At 39.3% G+C, this 20,854-nt stretch overlaps 1 protein-coding gene across 2 annotated transcripts in view; it reads right to left on the bottom strand.

Annotated features, from left to right (window-relative positions):
* Positions 1 to 20,376, bottom strand: part of MND1 (meiotic nuclear divisions 1) — a 107,217-nt gene extending 86,841 nt beyond the window's left edge. For both annotated transcript variants that reach the window (XM_067734742.1, XM_067734741.1), the window contains exons 1-4: positions 20,318 to 20,376; positions 10,599 to 10,664; positions 7,189 to 7,246; positions 3,796 to 3,944 (exon numbers count right to left, since the gene is read on the bottom strand). In XM_067734742.1, the coding sequence (XP_067590843.1) occupies positions 3,796 to 3,944; positions 7,189 to 7,246; positions 10,599 to 10,664; positions 20,318 to 20,320 (276 nt within the window). In that variant the 5' untranslated portion in view covers positions 20,321 to 20,376. The remainder of the gene's footprint in view (positions 1 to 3,795; positions 3,945 to 7,188; positions 7,247 to 10,598; positions 10,665 to 20,317) is intronic.
* Between the last annotated feature and the right edge of the window lie 478 nt (positions 20,377 to 20,854).

A 20,854-nucleotide genomic window follows, 5' to 3' on the forward strand; every position in this document is an offset into this window, starting at 1 on the left:
CATGTCCAAGATTAAGATACAAAAACCCCTGTGGCTTCTGTCTTGGACTCTCCACACACATCTCCTCTGAGGAAAGGCAGCTGCCACATTGTGAGCTGTCCTATGGAGAAGCCCATGATATAAGGAACGAGGGAGGCAGCTGGCTAAAAGCTATCAAGGAATTAAGGCCATCAGTCCAATAGCCTTCCAGGAACTGAAGACCTCAGCCCCATAGCCTGTAGGGAACTAAATTCAATAACCATTAAGATTGAGTTCAGAAGTAAATCTTCTCCCAGATGAGCCTTCTGATGAGAATGCAGCCCTGGCCAACAGTCTGACTACAGCCTCATGTGAGACTCTGAGCCTAACTAAACTACAGCCTCATGTGAGACTTTGAGCCTAACTAAACCTGATCCACAGAAACTGTGAGATACAAATGTTTGTTTCTTTAAGCCATGAAGTTTTGAGGTATGCAGTTCTGTTCCAGCAATAGATAACTAATACAAGATCTAAGTCACATTTATATAAAAAAAGTCTTCAAAGCAAATTTAGCCATTTTGGATATATACTTTTAGAATACAAAGAGAGTATTTGACTAAAACTACATTAAATGGGGGCTTAATTTTCTTATGCAATTTGAAGTCCAAAGGTAAGGCACTCTAAGGCTAGTGCAGTGTGTCAAAATGCCACCAGAGACCCAAGCTCGTTTAATCCAGGCCCAGCCATTCTTAGGGAATGTCTTCATCCTAACACTTGTTACCTTAGGGTCACAATATGATCTCATGTCCATATCACAGATAAGAAGAAGGGGTTTTGCCTTTATCAGGAAAGTGAACATTTTCTCAGAAACCTCAAGCTAGTCTTCCACTTACATCTCATTCATCAAAAGTGTTTCCCACTGCCATTCTTAGATGCAAGGGAATCTGGGAAGATAAACATTTTTTAGCAAGACACACTGCTCCCTCAGCATAGTAAATGTTTTGTTAGTAATGAAGAAGGGGGCAATGTTTATTAGACAGGCAACCAGCAGTATTTGCTAAAGTCATACATTTTATTTATGGTAAAACCAAAAATATTGCAGGAGTTTATAGAAGGGCAAGAACACAGTAAGCTATGGGAGCTTGAGAAGGTTTCTGAGGGGAGATGTTTAGAACTGGCTAGGTAGAAAGGAAAGACGAGGGAAGTCTCAAGGGGGATAAAAGCAAGAACAAAAAGTCATGAAGACAGGAAAATGTAACAAGGCCTAAAAATAAATTACCCTGTATAAAGTTTTTAATTGCATAACTAAGTTTAAAAAAAAATCCTGAGTGATGAATATGCATGTTGTTTCCTAGCAAGGAAACAAAATGCATCATCGTAGATATGCAACAAGCTCCTACTGTATAGCACAGGGAACTATATTCAATATCTTATAATAAACTGTAATGGAAAAGAATCTGAAAAAGAATACACACACACACACACACACACACACACACACATATATATAACTGATTCACTTTGCTGTACACCTAAAACTAACACAACATTATAAATCAACGATACTCTAATAATAATTTTAAAAATGCAGCATCATGTTTAAGAGATGAGACATGGGCAAAGGATCTGAATGGGCATTTCTCTAAGGAAGATATACAAATGGCCAGTAAACATATGAAAAGATGGTCATGATTAGTCATAAGGGAAATGAAAGTCATAACCATAATGAGATACCACTTCAAACCCACTAGGATGGCTGGAATCAAAAAGTCAGGTAACAACAAGTTTTGGTGAGGATGTGATGAAACTGGAAGCCTCATACACTACTGCTGGGAATGCAAAATGGTGCAGCTACTTTAGAAAACAGTCTGGAAGTTCTTCAATCAATGAAATATAATGTTATCATATGACCCAGAAATTCCCAAGAGAAATAAAAACATATGTCCACATAAAAACTTGTACATGAAATTTTATAGCAGCATTATTCATAACAGTCAAAAGGTGGAAAAAACATAAATGGCCATCAACTGATGAGGAGACAAACAAAATGTGGTATATCCAAACAATGGAATATTATTTGGCCGTAAAAGGGAATGAAATACGGATACATATTACAGCATGGATTAACCATGAAAACATTACGCTAAATGAAAGAAGCAAGTCAAGAAAGACACATATTATGTGATCCCATTCATATGAAATGTCCAGAACAAGGAAATCTACAGACACAGAAAGTAAATTAGTGGTTGCCTAGGGCTGAGGGGGTGTAGGTGGGCTGCTATGGCCTTGGTTCAAACCACCATTACTTCATAGCTGGATGATTCCAAGAACTTAACTACCTGGTTTCCTGCTTCCATTCTTTGTTCGCTAATGGATTCCAAATGCCTAGAACAGTATCTGGCACATCGAGGAAAGTAAGTATCCAATAAATCTGTTGTTGTTATTTTGACTTCAAATCCTGTGTTCTTTTTCACTTGATTTATTTTGTGGGTATGTATCTATCATGGGAGGATCCAAACCCCCTTCCTACTTTGGCGAATTGCAGGCACCAAAAGGAGGCAGCTACCTCCCACCATAGAAACTAGAAACCCCAATTATTTACTTCCCCAGTTCCCCTGATAACTAGAGTGTGGGCACATGGTCGAGGCTTGGCCAGTCTCATGTACCTCCAGAACTGTGAGCTGGTACAGAAGTTTCTTGGTGGTTTTTTGTTTGTTTGTTTTATTTTGGTGGCAGCAACATCTGGTTCTTCAGCCAGGAGTGCCAGTGGAGTTATCTTCTGAGGTCAGCAATGTCAATAGAGTTCGGTGCAGTGTTTGAGGCACCAGTATCCTCACCAGAAAGGCTTCATGGTGTGTTCTGGCTGTGGTCTGGCTGTGTATCCTCCCTCAGTTCCTGCCTACTTTTAGAACTGTGTGTCCATCCTTCCCCATGATTCTGGAAGTCTATCTTATATCTTTCAATAAATTTCTTTTCTGCTAATGTCAGCCAGAGTTAGTTGTGTTGCTTGTAATTAAGAACACTGACTGAAAAAAGGCTCCCCATAAAGTTGAACCTTCTTAAACCCAGGAGCATCATTTTAAAAAGTGGTGTTTCAGGAGGATTTTCCTGTGAAGAAACACAATCTCACATAACCTCTAAACAGAGAGAAATTAATTTACTTTACTATTGTTGTTTAACTTTTCCTGTTCTTGTTATCTTCCAGAAAAATCGGGATTCTTTCTCCCTTCACCCCAAAACAAGTCCACAGCCCCTTTCCCTAAAGTTTCATTCCTTGCCTATATAGTAGTCCCCTCATATCTGTGGTTTCATATTCCATGGTTTCAGTTACCTGTGGTCAATCACAGTCTGAGAATATTAGATGGAAAATTCCAGAAATAAACAATTCATAAGTTTTAAATTGCATGCCATTCTGAGCAGCATGATGAAACGTTGCACCTTCCTGCTTCATACCACATGGGACATGAGTCATCCCTTTGTCCAGTGTATCCTATCCATTAGTCACTTAGTAGCCACCTTGTTCATGGGGTTATTGTCATGGTACCACAATGCATGTTAAAAATTTAATGGAAGCCACTAAATGAAAAGAGGATTAAGTAAAACAAATTTCTTTCTTACAAAGCAAATCTATTATTTTAAATTGTGGTGGTGGTGGGACTTCCCTGGTGGTCCAGCGGTTAAGACTCCACGCTCCCAATGCAGGGGGCCTGGGTTCAATCCCTGGTCAGGGAACTAGATCCCACATGCCATAACTAAAGATTCCTCATGCTGCAACTAAGACCTGACGCAGCCAAATAAATAAATAAATATTAAAAAAAAAAAATTGTGGTGGTGTACCTGAGATTCCAGAACCTCCAGCTTACGTTTCCTGGCATGAAGAGCTTTACTTGGAAAAGCCCAATAATAATTAGATGTTCCAATCCTCTCACAGTCAACCATACCATCATCAACCAAGCTTTGAAGGACTTCTTTTACTGACATAGCAGCTAGGAGAGATAATTTTTTAAAGACTTCATATTAAGACACATCATAAATCAAATTAAAAGGTCAAGAACTGGGGAAACACTTGCAATAAATATTATAGATTGAGTCAATAAGTTAATAAATAAGGAGCTTTTAAAAATAATAACAAAAGAAGACAAATACTCCAACAGAAAAATAAAATAGATCAATGGGCATCTATAAAATATGTATGGTCAGGGACTTCCCTGGTGGTTCAGTGGTAAAGAATCCGCCTTCCAATGCAGGGGGGACGCAGGTTCAATCCCTGGTTGGGGAACTAAGATCCCACATGCCGGGGGCAACTAAGCCCGTGCCACAACTACTGAGTTCGCGTGCCTCAACTAGAGAGCCTGCGTGCCGCAAACTAGAGCCCATGCGCCCTGAAGCCCACGCGCCACAACTAGAGAGAGAAAACCTGCACGCCACACTAGAGAGAAGCCCATGCGCCACAACGAAGGGCCCACATGCTGCAACTAAGACCCAACACAGCCAAAAAAATAAATTAAATAAATAAATATTTTTTTAAATGTACGATATTTGTAATAATATCGTCAATAAACAAGAAAAATGTTCAAACCCACTAATAATTGAAGAAATGCAAAATAAAGCATGAGATACGATCTCTCAACTACCAAATTTAAAACACTAAAAATTGTAATAAAGGATTCAGGGAAATGGGTACTCTCAACATGGGTGGAAAAATGTGGCAATATGTACCTAAAACCTTAGGTTTATGCATATCTCTTATGCAGAAATTTCACTTTTATAAATTCAGCTAAAGAAAATAATGATGGATATGTATAAGGATGCTTGTCAAAGCACTGTTTTCAACAGCAAAACCCTGGAAATCAGTACAATAACGGGACTCAAAAGTACTTTTTTTGTAATGATATACAATGCATTCATTAAATTTACATTATAAAATATTTAATGGCCTGGATATATATACATCCAAAATATATTATATAGAAAAGTAAGTTAAAAGACAGTATGCACTTATGTGACAGTAGTTATCTTGAATTAAGGTTAAGAGGCAATTTTTATTTCCTTCCTCTTGCTTATTTTTCGTATTTTTTTCCAACAATGAACATGTATTACCTTTCTTGCTAAGGAAACTAAAACAAAACTACTATATAAAATTAAACAATAAATAAATAAATATATTGGATGTTATGGTTAGGGGTAAGATTAAAAATCAGAAAAGAGTTTTTAAAATAGCATGTAAAAATACAAAGTCATATTTCACAAATGTCTGAAATTATAAACCATTCTTACTTTCTATCAAGTAAAACTATACCAAGAAATTATCCATATTTTAAAGTCCATTTTAATTTTCCCTAGAGCAGATCCCCCAATTTAATAAAATCTATTAAATATTTAAAGATTTAATAAATAAAATAATAAAGTCTACACCAAATGCAAAACATTCAACCTCATGTATAAAGAAGTACAAACTGAAATGAAATGTCAAAGAATTCTAAAAATGAAAATAGTTCTGAGAAACGAATTTGGGTATAATAGCCTTTCCTGAAGGCGATTTGAGAACACACATAAAAAGCCTAAAACTAGACAAGTCTCTTTTTCTATTCAATTTCTGGGGACATTTCTTAATGAAGTAATATGAGATTTGGAAAAAAGTTTACAGCAGGGGGAGAGGAAGGGGTGAATAGGTGGAGAAGCGCAGAGGATTCTTGGGGCAGTGAAAATATGGTGTATGATACCATAATGACACCGTCATGATGGATCCATGTCATTACACATTTTTGTCCAAACCCATAGAATGTACAACACTAAGAGTGAATACTAATGTAAATTATGGACTTAGTGTGATTATGATGTGTCCATGCAGGTTTGTCAACTGTAACAAATGTACGATGGTAAATGATATTGATAATAGGGGAAGTTATGCATGTGTGGGGGCAGGAAGTATAGGAGAAATACTGTGCCTTCCTCTCAATTTTGCTGTGAAACTAAAAGTACTCAAAAAATAAGTCTTAGAAAAAATTTATGGATGGCATGTTAATTACACATTAATTTTAGCAGCAAAATTTGGTAACAACCTAGATGGTCAACAATAGCTAATGGGCTAAGCAAATTATGGCACAGTGGGTGGCCAGAGAATGAAACATTAGGAGATGCACAGGTTGTAAATCATTTTTTTTAAAGCAAATGACATAGGAAAGTGTAGATGATATGATGGTATATGGAAAAATACACAAACACAAAACTGTATATGCAGCATGGTTCCCTCTCAGAGAAATGGACAGATACATACAAACACAGATAAACAGAACCTAAGAATAAGATATCAAAATACACCAAAATGTTAACAGTGGTGATCTCAGAATAGAGGGATTATGAACAACCTTTATTTTTATTATATTCTTTATAATTTCCAAATCTGTTAAAATAACATGTATAGCTTATATAATCAGAAAGTAAGGTTTAAAAATATATATATCATATGTAGTGACCCCTCAAAAGATAACCTCCAGAACCTGTGAATGTGACCTTATTTTGGAAAAGTTCTATAGAGAGGTAATTAAGGACCTCATGATAAAATCATCCTGGATTTAGGGTGGGTCCCAAATCCAATGACACGTGTCCTTATAAGACACAGAAGAGGAGAAAAAAAAAAATGGGAAGGCCATGTGAAGGCAGAGGCAGAGATTAGAATGATGTGTCTATAAACCAAGCACTGTGGGCAGCCACCAGAAGCTAGGAGAGAAGCATAACATGGATTCTCCCTCAGAGCTTCCAGAAGGAACCAACCCTGCCAACACCTTGATTTTAGACTTCTGGCCTCCAGACTATGAGAAAATAAATTTCTACTGTGTTAAGTAGAAATTAAGTTTATGGTAATTTGTTACAGCAGCTGTAGAAAACTAATACACTATGTAAATCACATTTAACAAATACCAGAACATACATGAAGAAGTTTTTACTTCTTCTGAAGTAAATTATACCCATAAATAAATAAATGTGTATAATTGTGTGTATGTATACGTATGTGTGTGCGCACACAGGCATGCATGCATATTCCACTGTAGTTTCCCTACAGCAGATACTTCAAACACAAGAATCATGGTCATGGCCCAGAAACATTACATTGGGACTTTTATAGACATTATTCATCTCTAGAAATTTATGTTTCCATGAAGTGAAAGACTGTTGCAGGAAAGATGATGGGTATTTACCAAAACATTCTGGCACAATTTTGATACTTACTAATGCCTTTTTCTTTGGGAGCAATCTTCTCCATGTCTTTTAATTGAAATACATCTTTCTGTTTAAAAGAGTTGAAAGATGAAAAACATGCATTTATTTTCTACTATATATTTATATTTACCATAATTATGTTTATAAAATATTGTACTAAAAAACCATGACTGGAAGTGAATAGTGCAATAGAATCGAGAATTTTAGAGCTAGAAGAAACTGTAATTATCTTGTTCAATACCTTCAACAGAACCTAAAATGGACAGATTTTGCATGAACATACAATTCTTTAAAGTAACTGGAGGGCAGAATGCAAAAAACATCTTCCCAATGAAGTATAAAATCTAGTTATGATGAATCATTTGTTAACATGAGATAATCAGCTTCTCTGACACTTTGATTTGAAGAAAACACAAATAGTGCTTTGCTTAGCATATACCATACATCACAGATTAGCAGTTCTAACTAAAAGCAAAACAGACAGCTGTCAAGATTTATTTACATTTAAGGTTTCATGGAAGAGCCACACCTAAGTAAGAAAAACATACAATTTACGGCTGTCTATCAATCATTCACCCGTACATGCTGCATGTCCACCACATGCAAAGCAAAACATTATGGGAAGATATACACAGAGAATATTTAATCTTATGGTTGGAAAAAACTCTATGCCGAATACTCCTTTCTTCTTGTAATAAGCTGTGGTTGAACTGGTAAAAAGAACTTGGATAATAAAAGTGAAATATTTGAAAAGACTGAAGTATTCAGTAATTAGAACAGAATTATTGTGATTAGTGTTATGGAAATCTGGGATCTATTTCTTCCAACATAAACTTGAAAAGGTAACTTCAATAGGATGGAAATTAGACATCATAAAAATTTAAAACTTCTGCTCATCCAAGTGCACTGTTAAGAAACTGAAAAGACTGACTGGAAGACAATATTCACAAAACATACCAGACGAAAGACCAGTAGCCCAGATATACAACCCCCTGCAAAAAAGATGAACTGATAGATGGATAAAGGAATGGACAGATGAATATATATATATATATATATATATATGATAAAGCAAGTAGAGTATAAAATGTTAACGGTAGAATCTAAGCTGGGCATATAGGTATTCACAGTGAAATTCTTTCCTCTTTAATAATGAAATGTTGAAAAAAGTAACTTCACCTCAGTACACTTAAGATTTAGTAAATTAAGGAAAATACTAAGTCATTGGTCCTAGAGTGTGAAATAAATTTTTGCACATCTGGGAATAAACTATTAAAAGAGAATTCTGTAGGGTCTCAGAGAACATGTAGTAAATTACTAACTTCAGGCCTCTAATGCGTTTAAAAAAACCCAATTAATCAAACCTATTTGCAAATACCTTAGGAAAAAGAACATGAACTCATTGAGACATCTGCCTAGATGTGGTTATCAAGGAAAAGCCCCAGACATACTGGCCGCCCCCGTGGGGTTGCTATGTAAATAAATGTGCTTGCAAAGAACTAGCCTCAGAACTAAAGTGTGGTCATTTAAGTGGACAGAGAAAATGGTCTCAAGTAAATATTGGTTCTCCCCTACATTAAACAGAGATAATAAAGGAGAGATGAACACAATGGTTTAGCTCTCAAAAACAAAAAACTATGTGTAAAGATACCATGGAAGACACACAGTTATAAAGTTAGATAACTTTTAATTAAGCACTTATGACCTGAGCATTATAATGTTTTACACAGATTATTTCATTCAATCCTCATACCAACTTTGTGAACTAGGTACAATTATTATTAGCCTTTTTAATAGATGAAGAAACTGAGACTTAGGTCAAGTAACTTGCTTAACATCACAAAGCTATCAGGTAATACAGACTTCAGATACAAGTTCACTATCTTTGAGCTGTACTGTGGCCATGTTCTTCCTAAGTGTAACAGGCAAAGAATTAGTAACTTCAAATAAATCTATGTATGTATTCATATGAATTGATACGTATAGGAATATATGAACTGAAATCAATCAATTAATACAATTAATTCCTATCTTTACCTAAAAACTCATTAACTATTGAACTTCTTTAACCTCTAATACTCATTATAGTCATGGTGCCTTAGTCATTAGTGTCTTAATGTCATTGAGAGCAGTGTTGAAAAAATTTTAATCAAAAACAGCCAACAATATCATAAAGAACAAATTAACTCCCCTCACCACTCTCCCCAGCTTTCCACTGCCTGCTAGGAATTAAATCTACTTTTCTTGCTCTAAGACCATAGGAAAAATATTTCAACTCAGCAGAATAAGTAGTCATAATCTTTACCTACAAACGTAATCAATTTATCGTCCTAATCATATCATCATTATTAATATGATACTCTGTTCTGAATTGCCAATGACTTTTAGTAAGTCATTGTATGTAAGGAAGACTAGTAAGATTTCACTTAAAGGGCAAACAGTTAAAAAAAAAAAGTGCCCATAATATTTCACTTGTTTCACTGAGAATCTGCATTATCAAAATGAAAATGTCAAGTATTATCATTACTTATTAATTTTACATTCTATTTTGCCATTTTCCCTACCTTCTTCATATTGATATTTGTAAATAATGAAAATAGCCAGTAGGTTGGGGCCAAACCAGACTTTGAAGGTTCTGTCAAGAGGTAAGACGTTAAGAAGTTAATATTTTTGTAGGTCAAAAGTTTGGATTTTAACCTGGAAGCAAGAAAAGCCATTGTACAGAAAACAGGCTCTAGAGCCACGTGACTGGGTTTGAATCCTGGTTCTGTCACTTAGGAGCAGAAACTTCAAACGTATTTCCTGTTAGTGGCAGGCACGAATAACTGGAATAAATTAAGGAGGCTATGTACCGTCACATGTGTGTTATACCATATGCAGGCTTATAAATGTAAAGAGGCTGTATTTAGCACTATCTCTATAATCAGATGATCCCCCCTGGGTTTTTATCCTAGTACTATCACTTCTTGTTTTGAGATCCAGGGCTGGTATCTTAGGCTGTGTCTCAGATGTCCAGATCTGTAGAATGAGGATCTCAGAGGGTTAAAAAGGATAAGATCAGATAACTACACCAAGTGCTTAGAATAGTGAATGGCGCCTAGGAAGCACTCAGTAGATGTGAGCTATTATCATTATTATTTTCAGGTAAAAGGGGACACAATCAAATATATGCTTCAGAAAGTTAATTATGGTGCCAGAGTATAGGGCAGTCTGGATAGAAGAGACTCTACAAACCCTGGGATAGGATTCTTTCATGCTCCACAGCTCACAGGAACCACAAGTGTTTGTAGAATTTTATTCATTCTTTAGGAAATTGGTCACTATTGATTTCTAATAAAAAAATACAGTTAACACTGGATGACATAAACTTAAGGAGAAAATTACACAAAATACTAAAAATCTTAAGGAAAATGACTTACCGTCTCAAAAAATATTTCCATCATGCGGGTTCTCTTTTCCTCTGCACTTAGTCCTTTTTTCTTCGACTAAAGCACAAAAGTTAAAAAGTAAACAGTGCAATTAAAAAAAAACACAAAACAATGCTTTTTAAGACAACTTGGTTCAAAACATTGTCAGAAATAATGCATGGTCTCATCTGAGACCAAGAGGTTTAATAACTCTCAGAGCGAGGCCTCAAGATGGATTTTAACAACTCTACTACTTTATGCCAAGCCTTGTGGTAGGTGCTGCCAGTATAATAATAAGAACTGTGACTGAGACAGTGCCTGGCATTTTGTAGAAACTCAATATTTATCAAATGATCCAATAAGTCACTGTATTTACCTTCAAAAGACTTAATCTCTCAAGGAAAATAAATAGACATAACTACTTATAGTTAATGAACAGGTACATGTACAAATTGCTACCCAGGAAAGAATAAATTAATTCCACCCTGGAAAGGGAGGAGGGTTAGCTAGGAAGGCTAGAGATGAACAAGATTTTGGCAAGTTGAGAAATGGTGAGAAGGGTGTCCTGGACAGATCACACACAGGCACAGTGTTACGGAAGTACATGGAATGCTCCAGAAAGACAAACACTCAGGGATGATTATTATACAAGTGGAGTATGTAGATGGAGTGGCAGATGAGACAATAAAGGTTGTCTGGGGCCAGATTATGGAAGGCTGACTGTCCAGCCAAAGAGAGCAGACTTTACTTCAGGCCACGAGGAGCTACTGAGCAATTTCTAAAGCAGGGAGTGACAAGATAAGAGTTAGGTGGCATTGTGGAGGGAAGGCTGGAGGAAGGAAAACCATGTCCAAGTAGAAAATGAAAGCCTACTTCAGGTTATTATTATCCTGTCACTACCCTTTAGCTAACTTGAAATTAAGATAATTAAGATGTAACCGAGGGACTTACCCGGTGGTCCAGTGGTAAAGAATCTGCCTCCTAATGCCAGGGATGCAGGTTCAATCCCTGGTCAGGGAACTAAGATCCCACATGCCGCGGGGCAACTAAGCCCACGCACCACAACTACTGAGCTCGTGTGCCTCAACGAGAGAGACTGCGTGCCGCAAACTACAGAGCCCACGTGCTCTGGAGCCTGCGTGCCACAACTAGAGAGAGAAAACCTGCAGGCCACAATGAAAAGCCCATGCACCGCAATGAAAAAGATCTCACGTGCCACAACAAAGACCCAACGCAGCCAAAAAAATAAAGAAAATAAACAATAAAATTAAATAAATATTTTTTAAAAGATATAACTGAAATGTATTTTAATAATAAATTTTACCATATATTTTATATAGGGTATATACCTAAAGCTAAAGTCTGAATTTTCAAAACGCCAAATTTCCTCAATGCAAATATTCACAGAAAATAACAAAAGAGAACGAGAACCATAATCTCTAGTACTCTCATGGAGGATTCCACACTAATGCTTCTGAAGTAATCTGCATCTTTCTTAAAAATTGCATGGGATTATAGAGGAACATAAATTGTTTCGTAAGAACTTTAAAATACTGTATACCACATAAAAAGCAGACATAAATAAACCAACAATAATAAACCTATCCAACCATAAACTCCATCAGAAACGAGAGCCTACACTAGACAAGGAAAGGAATTTGGAATTGCCGTTCTGAATGCATTCCAGAGTACATGGTCTAGAAACCCATTAACCCCTTTTCACAGCAAATCATCCAGTGTTCCTTGATGAGTTACACAGGTAAAATAAGTAGCCTCAAAGTTTATCTTTTTCTCTTTTCCCTCTGTCCACAATTTTAAATACTGCAGTTCCCCAGGGTTCTTTCTCTACTGATCCCCTCTCTCCTCACACCTGTTCTTTGATCTCACCTGCTTTCATGGTTTTAACAAACACCTATGCTGAGAACTCAAATCTTTACATCATTGGATTAAGTGGGCGCCTGAGCTCCAATCTCACGTACCTACCTGTCTGCTGAATAGACGTCAAACTCAGGAGGTCTAAACTGACCTCTCCTCTCCCACATCTACTCCCCAAACCTGCTGTTCTGGATCCTGAGTTCAGTTAGATTCCACCTTGTTACCCGAGCCAGAGGCCTGGCAGTCACCCTAGGTTCCTTCATCTCTCTTACTCCACATCCAACCAATCACCAAGTTCTGCCAATTTCAGGGCTTAACTGTTTCTCAAATCGATCCTGTCTGCTCCATCCCTACTACCTCTACCTTAGTAGAGGCCTTCATTATCTGTTCCCTACTACATACCTGCAGTCCGCTAACCATGCTTTGTCCCACCCTCCAGCCACATTCCACGCTGCCAAAAAGCAAACCTCTCCTTTGCCATGCCTATCCCTTACTTAAAACTCTTCAGTGGCTCTCAACCATCCAGAAGTATCCAATCACCCTAGAATGACATACAAGGCCTTCTGTCACCTGACCCCAACCTACCTCTCACAGGTACCACTCCCCACCTCAAATTTACCATAACAACATGAAGAACTAGGCAATTTAAGCTGTAATACAAAAACTACTTGTAATTCTCCACTTGCAGCATGCTCTTTCCCATTTCTGTGCCTTTTTAAAAATGTTGTTCTATCTAAAACACCTTCCTCTCATGCAAATCAAAACCACAATGAGGACTTCTCTGGTGACCCAGTGGTTAAGAATCCGCCTGCCAATGCAGGGGACACGGGTTCAAGCCCTGGTCCGGGAAGATCCCACATGCTGCGGAGCAACTAAGCCCGTGCGCCACAACTACTGAGCCTGTGCTCTACAGCCCGTAAGCCACAACTACTGAGCCCGCACTCCACAACTACTGAGCCCTCGAGCCACAACTAATGAAGCCCGCACGCCTAGAGCCCGTGCTCTGCAACAAGAGAAGCCACCACAATGAGAAGCCCGCGCACCGCAATGAAGAGTAGCCCCCGCTTGCTGCAACTAGAGAAAGCCCACGTGCAGCAACAGAGACCCAACGCAGCCAAAAAACAAAAAAAAAACCCCAAAAACAAATAAAACAAAACGAAACAAACAAACAAATAAACCACAGTGAGATATCACTTCACACCTGTCAGAATGGCCATCATCAAAAAGACCACAAATAACAAACTGGTGACAATGTGGAGAAAAGGAAACCCTCGTACATTTTGGTGGGAATGTAAATTGGTGCAGCCACTGTGGAAAACAATGTGGAGCTTTCTCAAAAAACTAAAAATAGAACCACCATATAACCCAGCAATTCCACTCCTTTGTGTATATATCCCAAAGAAACAAAAACACTAATTCAAAAAGATACATGCACCTCAGTGTTCATAGTAGCATTATTTACATTTGCCAAGATATGGTAGCAACCTAAGTGTCCATCAACAGATGAATGGATAAAGAAAATGTGGTATATGTATAATACACATATACATATGTACTTATATACATATGTACATACACACACACACACAATGGATTTTTATGACTCAGTCATAAAAAAGTGGCAACATGGATGGACTTGGAGGGCTAAGTGAAATAAGTCAGAGAAAGACAAACACTGTATGATATCACTTATATGTGGAATCTAAAAAATACAACAAACTAGTAATAAAACAAAAAGGAGCAGACTCACAGATATAGAGAACAAACTAGTGGTTACCAGTGGGGAGAAGGATGGGGGGAGGGGCAAAATAGGGGTGGGGGAGAAAAGTGTTATTATGGGATTATATGAAATCATATGTGTGAAACTTGAAAACTGTAAAGTACTATAGAATTTAAAGACTCTTTCATTCAATAAAACAAAGCAAAACAAAACAAAAAGAGTTCTTCAGAACATGAACTGCCTTTGCCTTCCCGGAGGCTAGTGCCAGGTTAGAAGAGCAGTTGTAAAGACCAGCCCTCAATTTCAGGACCATGTATCTAAGATTTGAGGCCATTCAGACTCCCAAATCCCACACCACCTCTCTGCACTCCCATAGATACATTTCAGGGTGAACTGATAATAAGGAAGTCTGTGATAACCAGATATTGCCTTACTTGGAGAGATAAACCAAAGGAATCTCAGTTCCATGAAACCATACACTATGAAGACACGGTCACTAAACCTAGGGTAGAGAGCTAGAGTTCAGTATGACGTTATTAGCCTCCCTTCACACTGGCTTCTGCAGTATCTGAATAAAGCAAGATATCCACACTCAGTTAGAAGGCCCATTCAGCTATTTCTCTAGTCCACTTGGTCTCAAACTGCCATATACAGAGATTAGAATCATCTCGGGAGCTTTTAAAACTACTGATGCCCAAGCACATCCCATAAGAAATGAATCAGAATCTCTGAAATGGGGCCCCTTGGCCTCATATTTTTAAAATCTTGAGGTGCTTTAATTGTGCCCTAGGATTGAAAACACTGTTTCTCTCAGCCCAGAATCTGAAGGCTAAGTTAGGGGCACTGTGGGGCAGTGAGAATCCCCTTAGGACTTTAGTCTGTGGCTGCACCAGTGGAAAATAGAGCCAAAGCTTTAGAAAAGGCTCCTAATATTTTGTTATTATAAACGGCTCCCTGAGAGACCCTGGACTCCGCAAGAATCTGCCACGCAGAGGCAGGCAATGAGGAGAATCTAATGTCCTGAAGGCACACTGTTTTAGGAAAGCTCTTATCACTCAGCTCAACAGCTTATTAAAGTCACTCAAGAAATATGGATGGAATCAGGAAGAAATAGAAAATATGAACAGACCAATCACAAGCACTGAAATTGAAACTGTGAATAAAAGTCTTCCAACAAACAAAAGCCCAGGACCAGATGGCTTCACAGGCGAATTCTTTCAAACATTTAGAGAAGAGCTAACACCTATCCTTCTCAAACTCTTCCAGAATATAGCAGAAGGAGGAACACTCCCAAACTCATTCTACAAGGCCACCATCACCCTGATACCAAAACCAGACAAGGATGTCACAAAGAAAGAAAACTACAGGCCAATATCACTGATGAATATAGATGCAAAAATCCTCAACAAAATACTAGCAAACAGAATCCAACAGCACATTAAAAGGATCATACACCATGATCAAGTGGGGTTTATTCCAGGAATGCAAGAATTCTTCAATATACACAAATCAATCAATGTGATACACCATATTAACAAGTTGAAGGAGAAAAACCATATGGTCATCTCAATAGATGCAGAGAAAGCTTTCGACAAAATTCAACACCCATTTATGATAAAAACCCTCCAGAAAGTAGGAATAGAGGGAACTTTCCTCAACATAATAAAGGCCATATATGACAAACCCACAGCCAACATCGTCCTCAATGGTGAAAAACTGAAAGCATTTCCCCTAAGATCAGGAACAAGACAAGGTTGCCCACTCTCACCACTCTTATTCAACATAGTTTTGGAAGTTTTAGCCACAGCAATCAGAGAAGAAAAGGAAATAAAAGGAATCCAAATCGGAAAGGAAGAAGTAAAGCTGTCACCGTTTGCAGATAACATGATACTATACATAGAGAATCCTAAAGATGCTACCAGAGAACTACTAGAGCTAATCAATGAATTTGGTAAAGTAGCAGGATACAAAATTAATGCACAGAAATCTCTGGCATTCCTATACACTAATGATGAAAAATCTGAAAGTGAAATCAAGAACACACTCCCATTTACCACTGCAACAAAAAGAATAAAATGTCTAGGAATAAACCTACCTAAGGAGACAAAAGACCTGTATGCAGAAAATTATAAGACACTGATGAAAGAAATTAAAGATGATACAAATAGATGGAGAGATATACCATGTTCTTGGATTGGAAGAATCAACATTGTGAAAATGATTCTACTACCCAAAGCAATCTACAGATTCAATGCAATCCCTATCAAACTACCACTGGCATTTTTCACAGAACTAGAACAAAAAATTTCACAATTTGTATGGAAACACAAAAGACCCCGAATAGCCAAAGCAATCTTGAGAACGAAAAACAGACCTGGAGGAATCAGGCTCCCTGACTTCAGACTATACTACAAAGCTACAGTAATCAAGACAGTATGGTACTGGCACAAAAACAGAAAGATAGGTCAATGGAACAGGATAGAAAGCCCAGAGATAAACCCACGCACATATGGTCACCTTATCTTTGATAAAGGAGGCAGGAATGTACAGTGGAGAAAGGACAGCCTCTTCAATAAGTGGTGCTGGGAAAACTGGACAGGTACATGTAAAAGTATGAGATTAGATCACACCCTAACACCATACACAAAAATAAGCTCAAAATGGATTAAAGACCTAAATGTAAGGCCAGAAACTATCAAACTCTTAAAGGAAAACATAGGCAGAACACTATGACATAAATCACAGCAAGATCCTTTTTGACCCACCTCCTAGAGAAATGGAAATAAAAACAAAAATAAACAAATGGGACCTAATGAAACTTCCAAGCTTTTGCACAGCAAAGGAAACCATAAACAAGACCAAAAGACAACCCTCAGAATGGGAGAAAATATTTGCAAATGAAGCAACTGACAAAGGATTAATCTCCAAAATTTACAAGCAGCTCATGCAGCTAAATCACAAAAAAACGAACAACCCAATCCAAAAATGGGCAGAAGACCTAAATAGACATTTCTCCAAAGAGGATATACAGAGTGCCAACAAACACATGAAAGAATGCTCAACATCATTAATCATTAGAGCAATGCAAATCAAAACTACAATGAGATATCATCTCACACCAGTCAGAATGGCCATCATCAAAAAATCTAGAAACAATAAATGCTGGAGAAGGTGTGGAGAAAAGGGAACACTCTTGCACTGCTGGTGGGGATGTGAATTGGTACAGCCACTATGCAGAACAGTATGGAGGTTCCTTAAAAAACTACACATAAAACTACCATATGACCCAGCAATCCCACTACTGGGCACATACCCTGAGAAAACCATAATTCAAAGAGTCATGTACTAAAATGTTTATTGCAGCTCTATTTACAGCAGCCCAGAGATGGAAACAACCTAAGTATCCATCATCGGATGAATGGATAAAGAAGATGTGGCACATATATACAATAGAATATTACTCAGCCATAAAAAGAAACGAAACTGGGCTATTTGTAATGAGGTGGATAGACCTAGAGTCTGTCATACAGAGTGAAGTAAGTCAGAAAGAGAAAGACAAATACCGTATGCTAACACATATATATGGAATCTAAGAAAAAAAAATGTCATGAAGAACCTAGGGGTAAGACAGGAATAAAGACACAGACCTACTAGAGAATGGACTTGAGGATATGGGGAGGGGGAAGGGTAAGCTGTGACAAAGTGAGAGAAAGGCATGGACATATATACACTACCAAACGTAAGGTAGATAGCTAGTGGGAAGAAGCCGCATAGCACAGGGAGAGCAGTTTGGTGCTTTGTGACCGTCTGGAGGGGTGGGATAGGGAAGGTGGGAGGGAGGGAGACGCAAGAGGGAAGACATATGGGAACATATGTATATGTATAACTGATTCACTTTGTTATAAAGCAGAAACTAACACACCATTGTAAAGCAATTATACTCCAATAAAAATATTAAAAAAAAAAAAGAAATATGGATGAGGTGTATCATCCGCTAACACTGATTTCAGGCTAACTTATTCATCAGTCTCCTTCACCACTACAAAGAGTTTTCATTACTAAACACCGTGGGAGAGTATCATGGCCTTTTACAAGTAAGTAATGTAAAAGGATGCCATATTACTTCATATTTAGAAATTTCTCCAAAAAATCAACAAGGGCTCATGTATAATTTAGGATTAAAGAAAATCTCCTCGTAGTATAAGTTAGAGATACGCTCAAATTAGTAAGTAAGGGGGCTCAAAATTTGACTTGAGGACAATGAAGGAAACTTCTCCAACTAGGAGTTAAAGAAATCCTAAGTGGTTCAGTGGTTAGGGCTCTGCGCTTCCACTGCAGCGGGCACGGGTTCGATCCCTGGTCGGGGAACTAAGTTCCCGCAAAAAAATTTTCTAAAGTTAGCCCTGTTGATCAGTAATACAATTTTTTTTTTTTTTTGCGGTACGCGGGCCTCTCACCGCTGTGGCCTCTCCCGTTGCAGAGCACAGGCTCCGGACGCGCAGGCTCAGTGGCCACGGCTCACGGGCCCAGCCGCTCCGCGGCACGCGGGATCCTTCCAGACCGGGGCACGAACCCGCGTCCCCTGCATCGGCAGGCGGACTCTCAACCACTGCGCCACCAGGGAAGCCCACTAATACAATTTTGAAGAATTAAAAGTAGATGGTATTTGCTGCCCTCAGAAGTGGCTGACCACACCACATTTCTCCAATTCCAAAAATATGCTTCGACTTATAACTACTGTTTACCCAGCAAGCGCAACCAAAATCGAAACAAACAGCTATTAATTCACAATCAGGAAAAGAACAAAAGTTATCTTTGATCAACATAACAGTAAACTTAGTTCTTAACAATACATGAAAAATAGGAAGTATGTCTCTTACAAAAAGTTTTATTCTAACTTGTTCCATGTTTCTCCATTATATTCTGAGGTAAACATCAGAAAAGAGTTAATAGCACATTAAACTATTTAGTATTAGAAGGTGATGTAGGTGTAGAAAGATATTAGGTAAAAAGACAAAAACCAAAAAATTAATGCATATGGGCTGCATAGTACTCAGTAGTCAGTTCTATCACGCCAGTAACTCTATAAAGGAGAAATATGGTATCACGGAACACTGGTACCAGATTTAAGTGTGGGCCTGTTTGGCTTCCTACACCATTTTATGCCCAGGTGGCTGGGTTGTTAGTTTAACCACAAAGAAACCGTTATCAGATTTGATTACATCTGGGCAAATATCTTCAGATAAACATCGTACAACCTATATCTCCGTCCACCACCAGCTTGGCAAAATAACGGCCACTTAATTAAGATATTAAAATCTTAGATCCACTTCATTAGACGGTGATTCTCTGCCAACAGAAGGGGGTGGGGGATGGAACTCTGAAGGTTTATGAAAATGATTTGATGAGCAGAAAGACATTAAATTCACAAAGAGGAAGAGACGATTTGGAATCTAACCAGGACTTAACCCATTAGGCAATGCAAGGAAGACGAAGTCGGTACGGTGCTTCCCTAATAAAGCGACTCCGAAAGCACAAAAGGGCAGCCCTGCCCTTCGTAAAAACCAACGCATTTTCAACAGAAATCCTCTAACTGGCATAAAATGAAGATTTGTCAGGTCACTTTGGAAATTGTGAGCAATACTGAAATGTGCTCTAAATGCTACAACACCCCAAACCACTCAATCTTCAAAGATCAAGCAAGCTCCTCGGGCCCCCGGAACCCCCGGCGCTGCCCGCCGACACCCGTTCCCTGTCCTCCACCGGGGGCGGCGCCTTGGTGGCCGGAAGCGGGGAGCCTGGGCACTACTTCTGAAGTGACTCCTGGCCTTGCTAACAGACTGCTGAATCCGTGAGACACTCGGGGCACGTTCTCGAACGCCCGTATTTAACTTGACCTGGCCGGGAGGGAGCCGGGGGGCACAAGGACGGGGATCCCAGCGCGGCGCCTCAGCTTAGGGGCTCAGGCGGCGGGAGCCGAAAAGCGCCGGGCGGCCGGGGCGTCGACCTGGCGGGGGAGCCGGCCTCTGCAGCCTACCCGGAGGCCAACGCCGGGCCCGGGTGGCACGCAGCCGAGGGGCTCTGCAGCCGGGCCACTGTGGAAGAGGGGACCGGGGAGCGCGCCCCTTGCTCTTACCATTGCGCGGGCGGCGCGTCTTCCGGCGGCGGGGCCTGAGCGCAGCGAGAGGCGGGGCGGGCCCAGGCGGGTTTGATTTTGGCGCCGACACCGCCCCGGGGGCGGAGCAGCGAAGGGGAGGTAGGGAAGAGAGACCGGCTGTCGCCCAGACGGCGCGCAGCGACTCCTGGTGGCTCCGCGGAGCAGCCGGCCAGCCGGGGTGGGGCGAGGCCTGCCCTGGGGGCGGGGCCTGGTTGCCCTCCGGTCCGTCCTGGTCGGTTCAAGATGCTGGCGAGCAGGGTCTCCCAGCTGCTTCCGCGTCTTCAGTCCTGCGTGCTGACTGTGACTCCTTTTTTTTTTTTTTTTTTTTCAGAAAGTCGAGCCCTCGCCTTGACTTTTTTCTTCGCTCAGCGGAAATGCGGCCTAAGTTTGCCTTAAAAAACAGAGGCAGTTTGGCTGCTGGAGAAAGAAACGCTGCCTCCATCTATGCGGATTTGCCTGGTCTGGGGCGGACTTTCTTCCCTCTTCTAATTTTACGCCTAATCTTCTATCCCACCG

This window comes from Pseudorca crassidens, chromosome 4, assembly GCF_039906515.1.
Source record: "Pseudorca crassidens isolate mPseCra1 chromosome 4, mPseCra1.hap1, whole genome shotgun sequence".
Lineage (NCBI taxonomy): Eukaryota > Metazoa > Chordata > Mammalia > Artiodactyla > Delphinidae > Pseudorca > Pseudorca crassidens.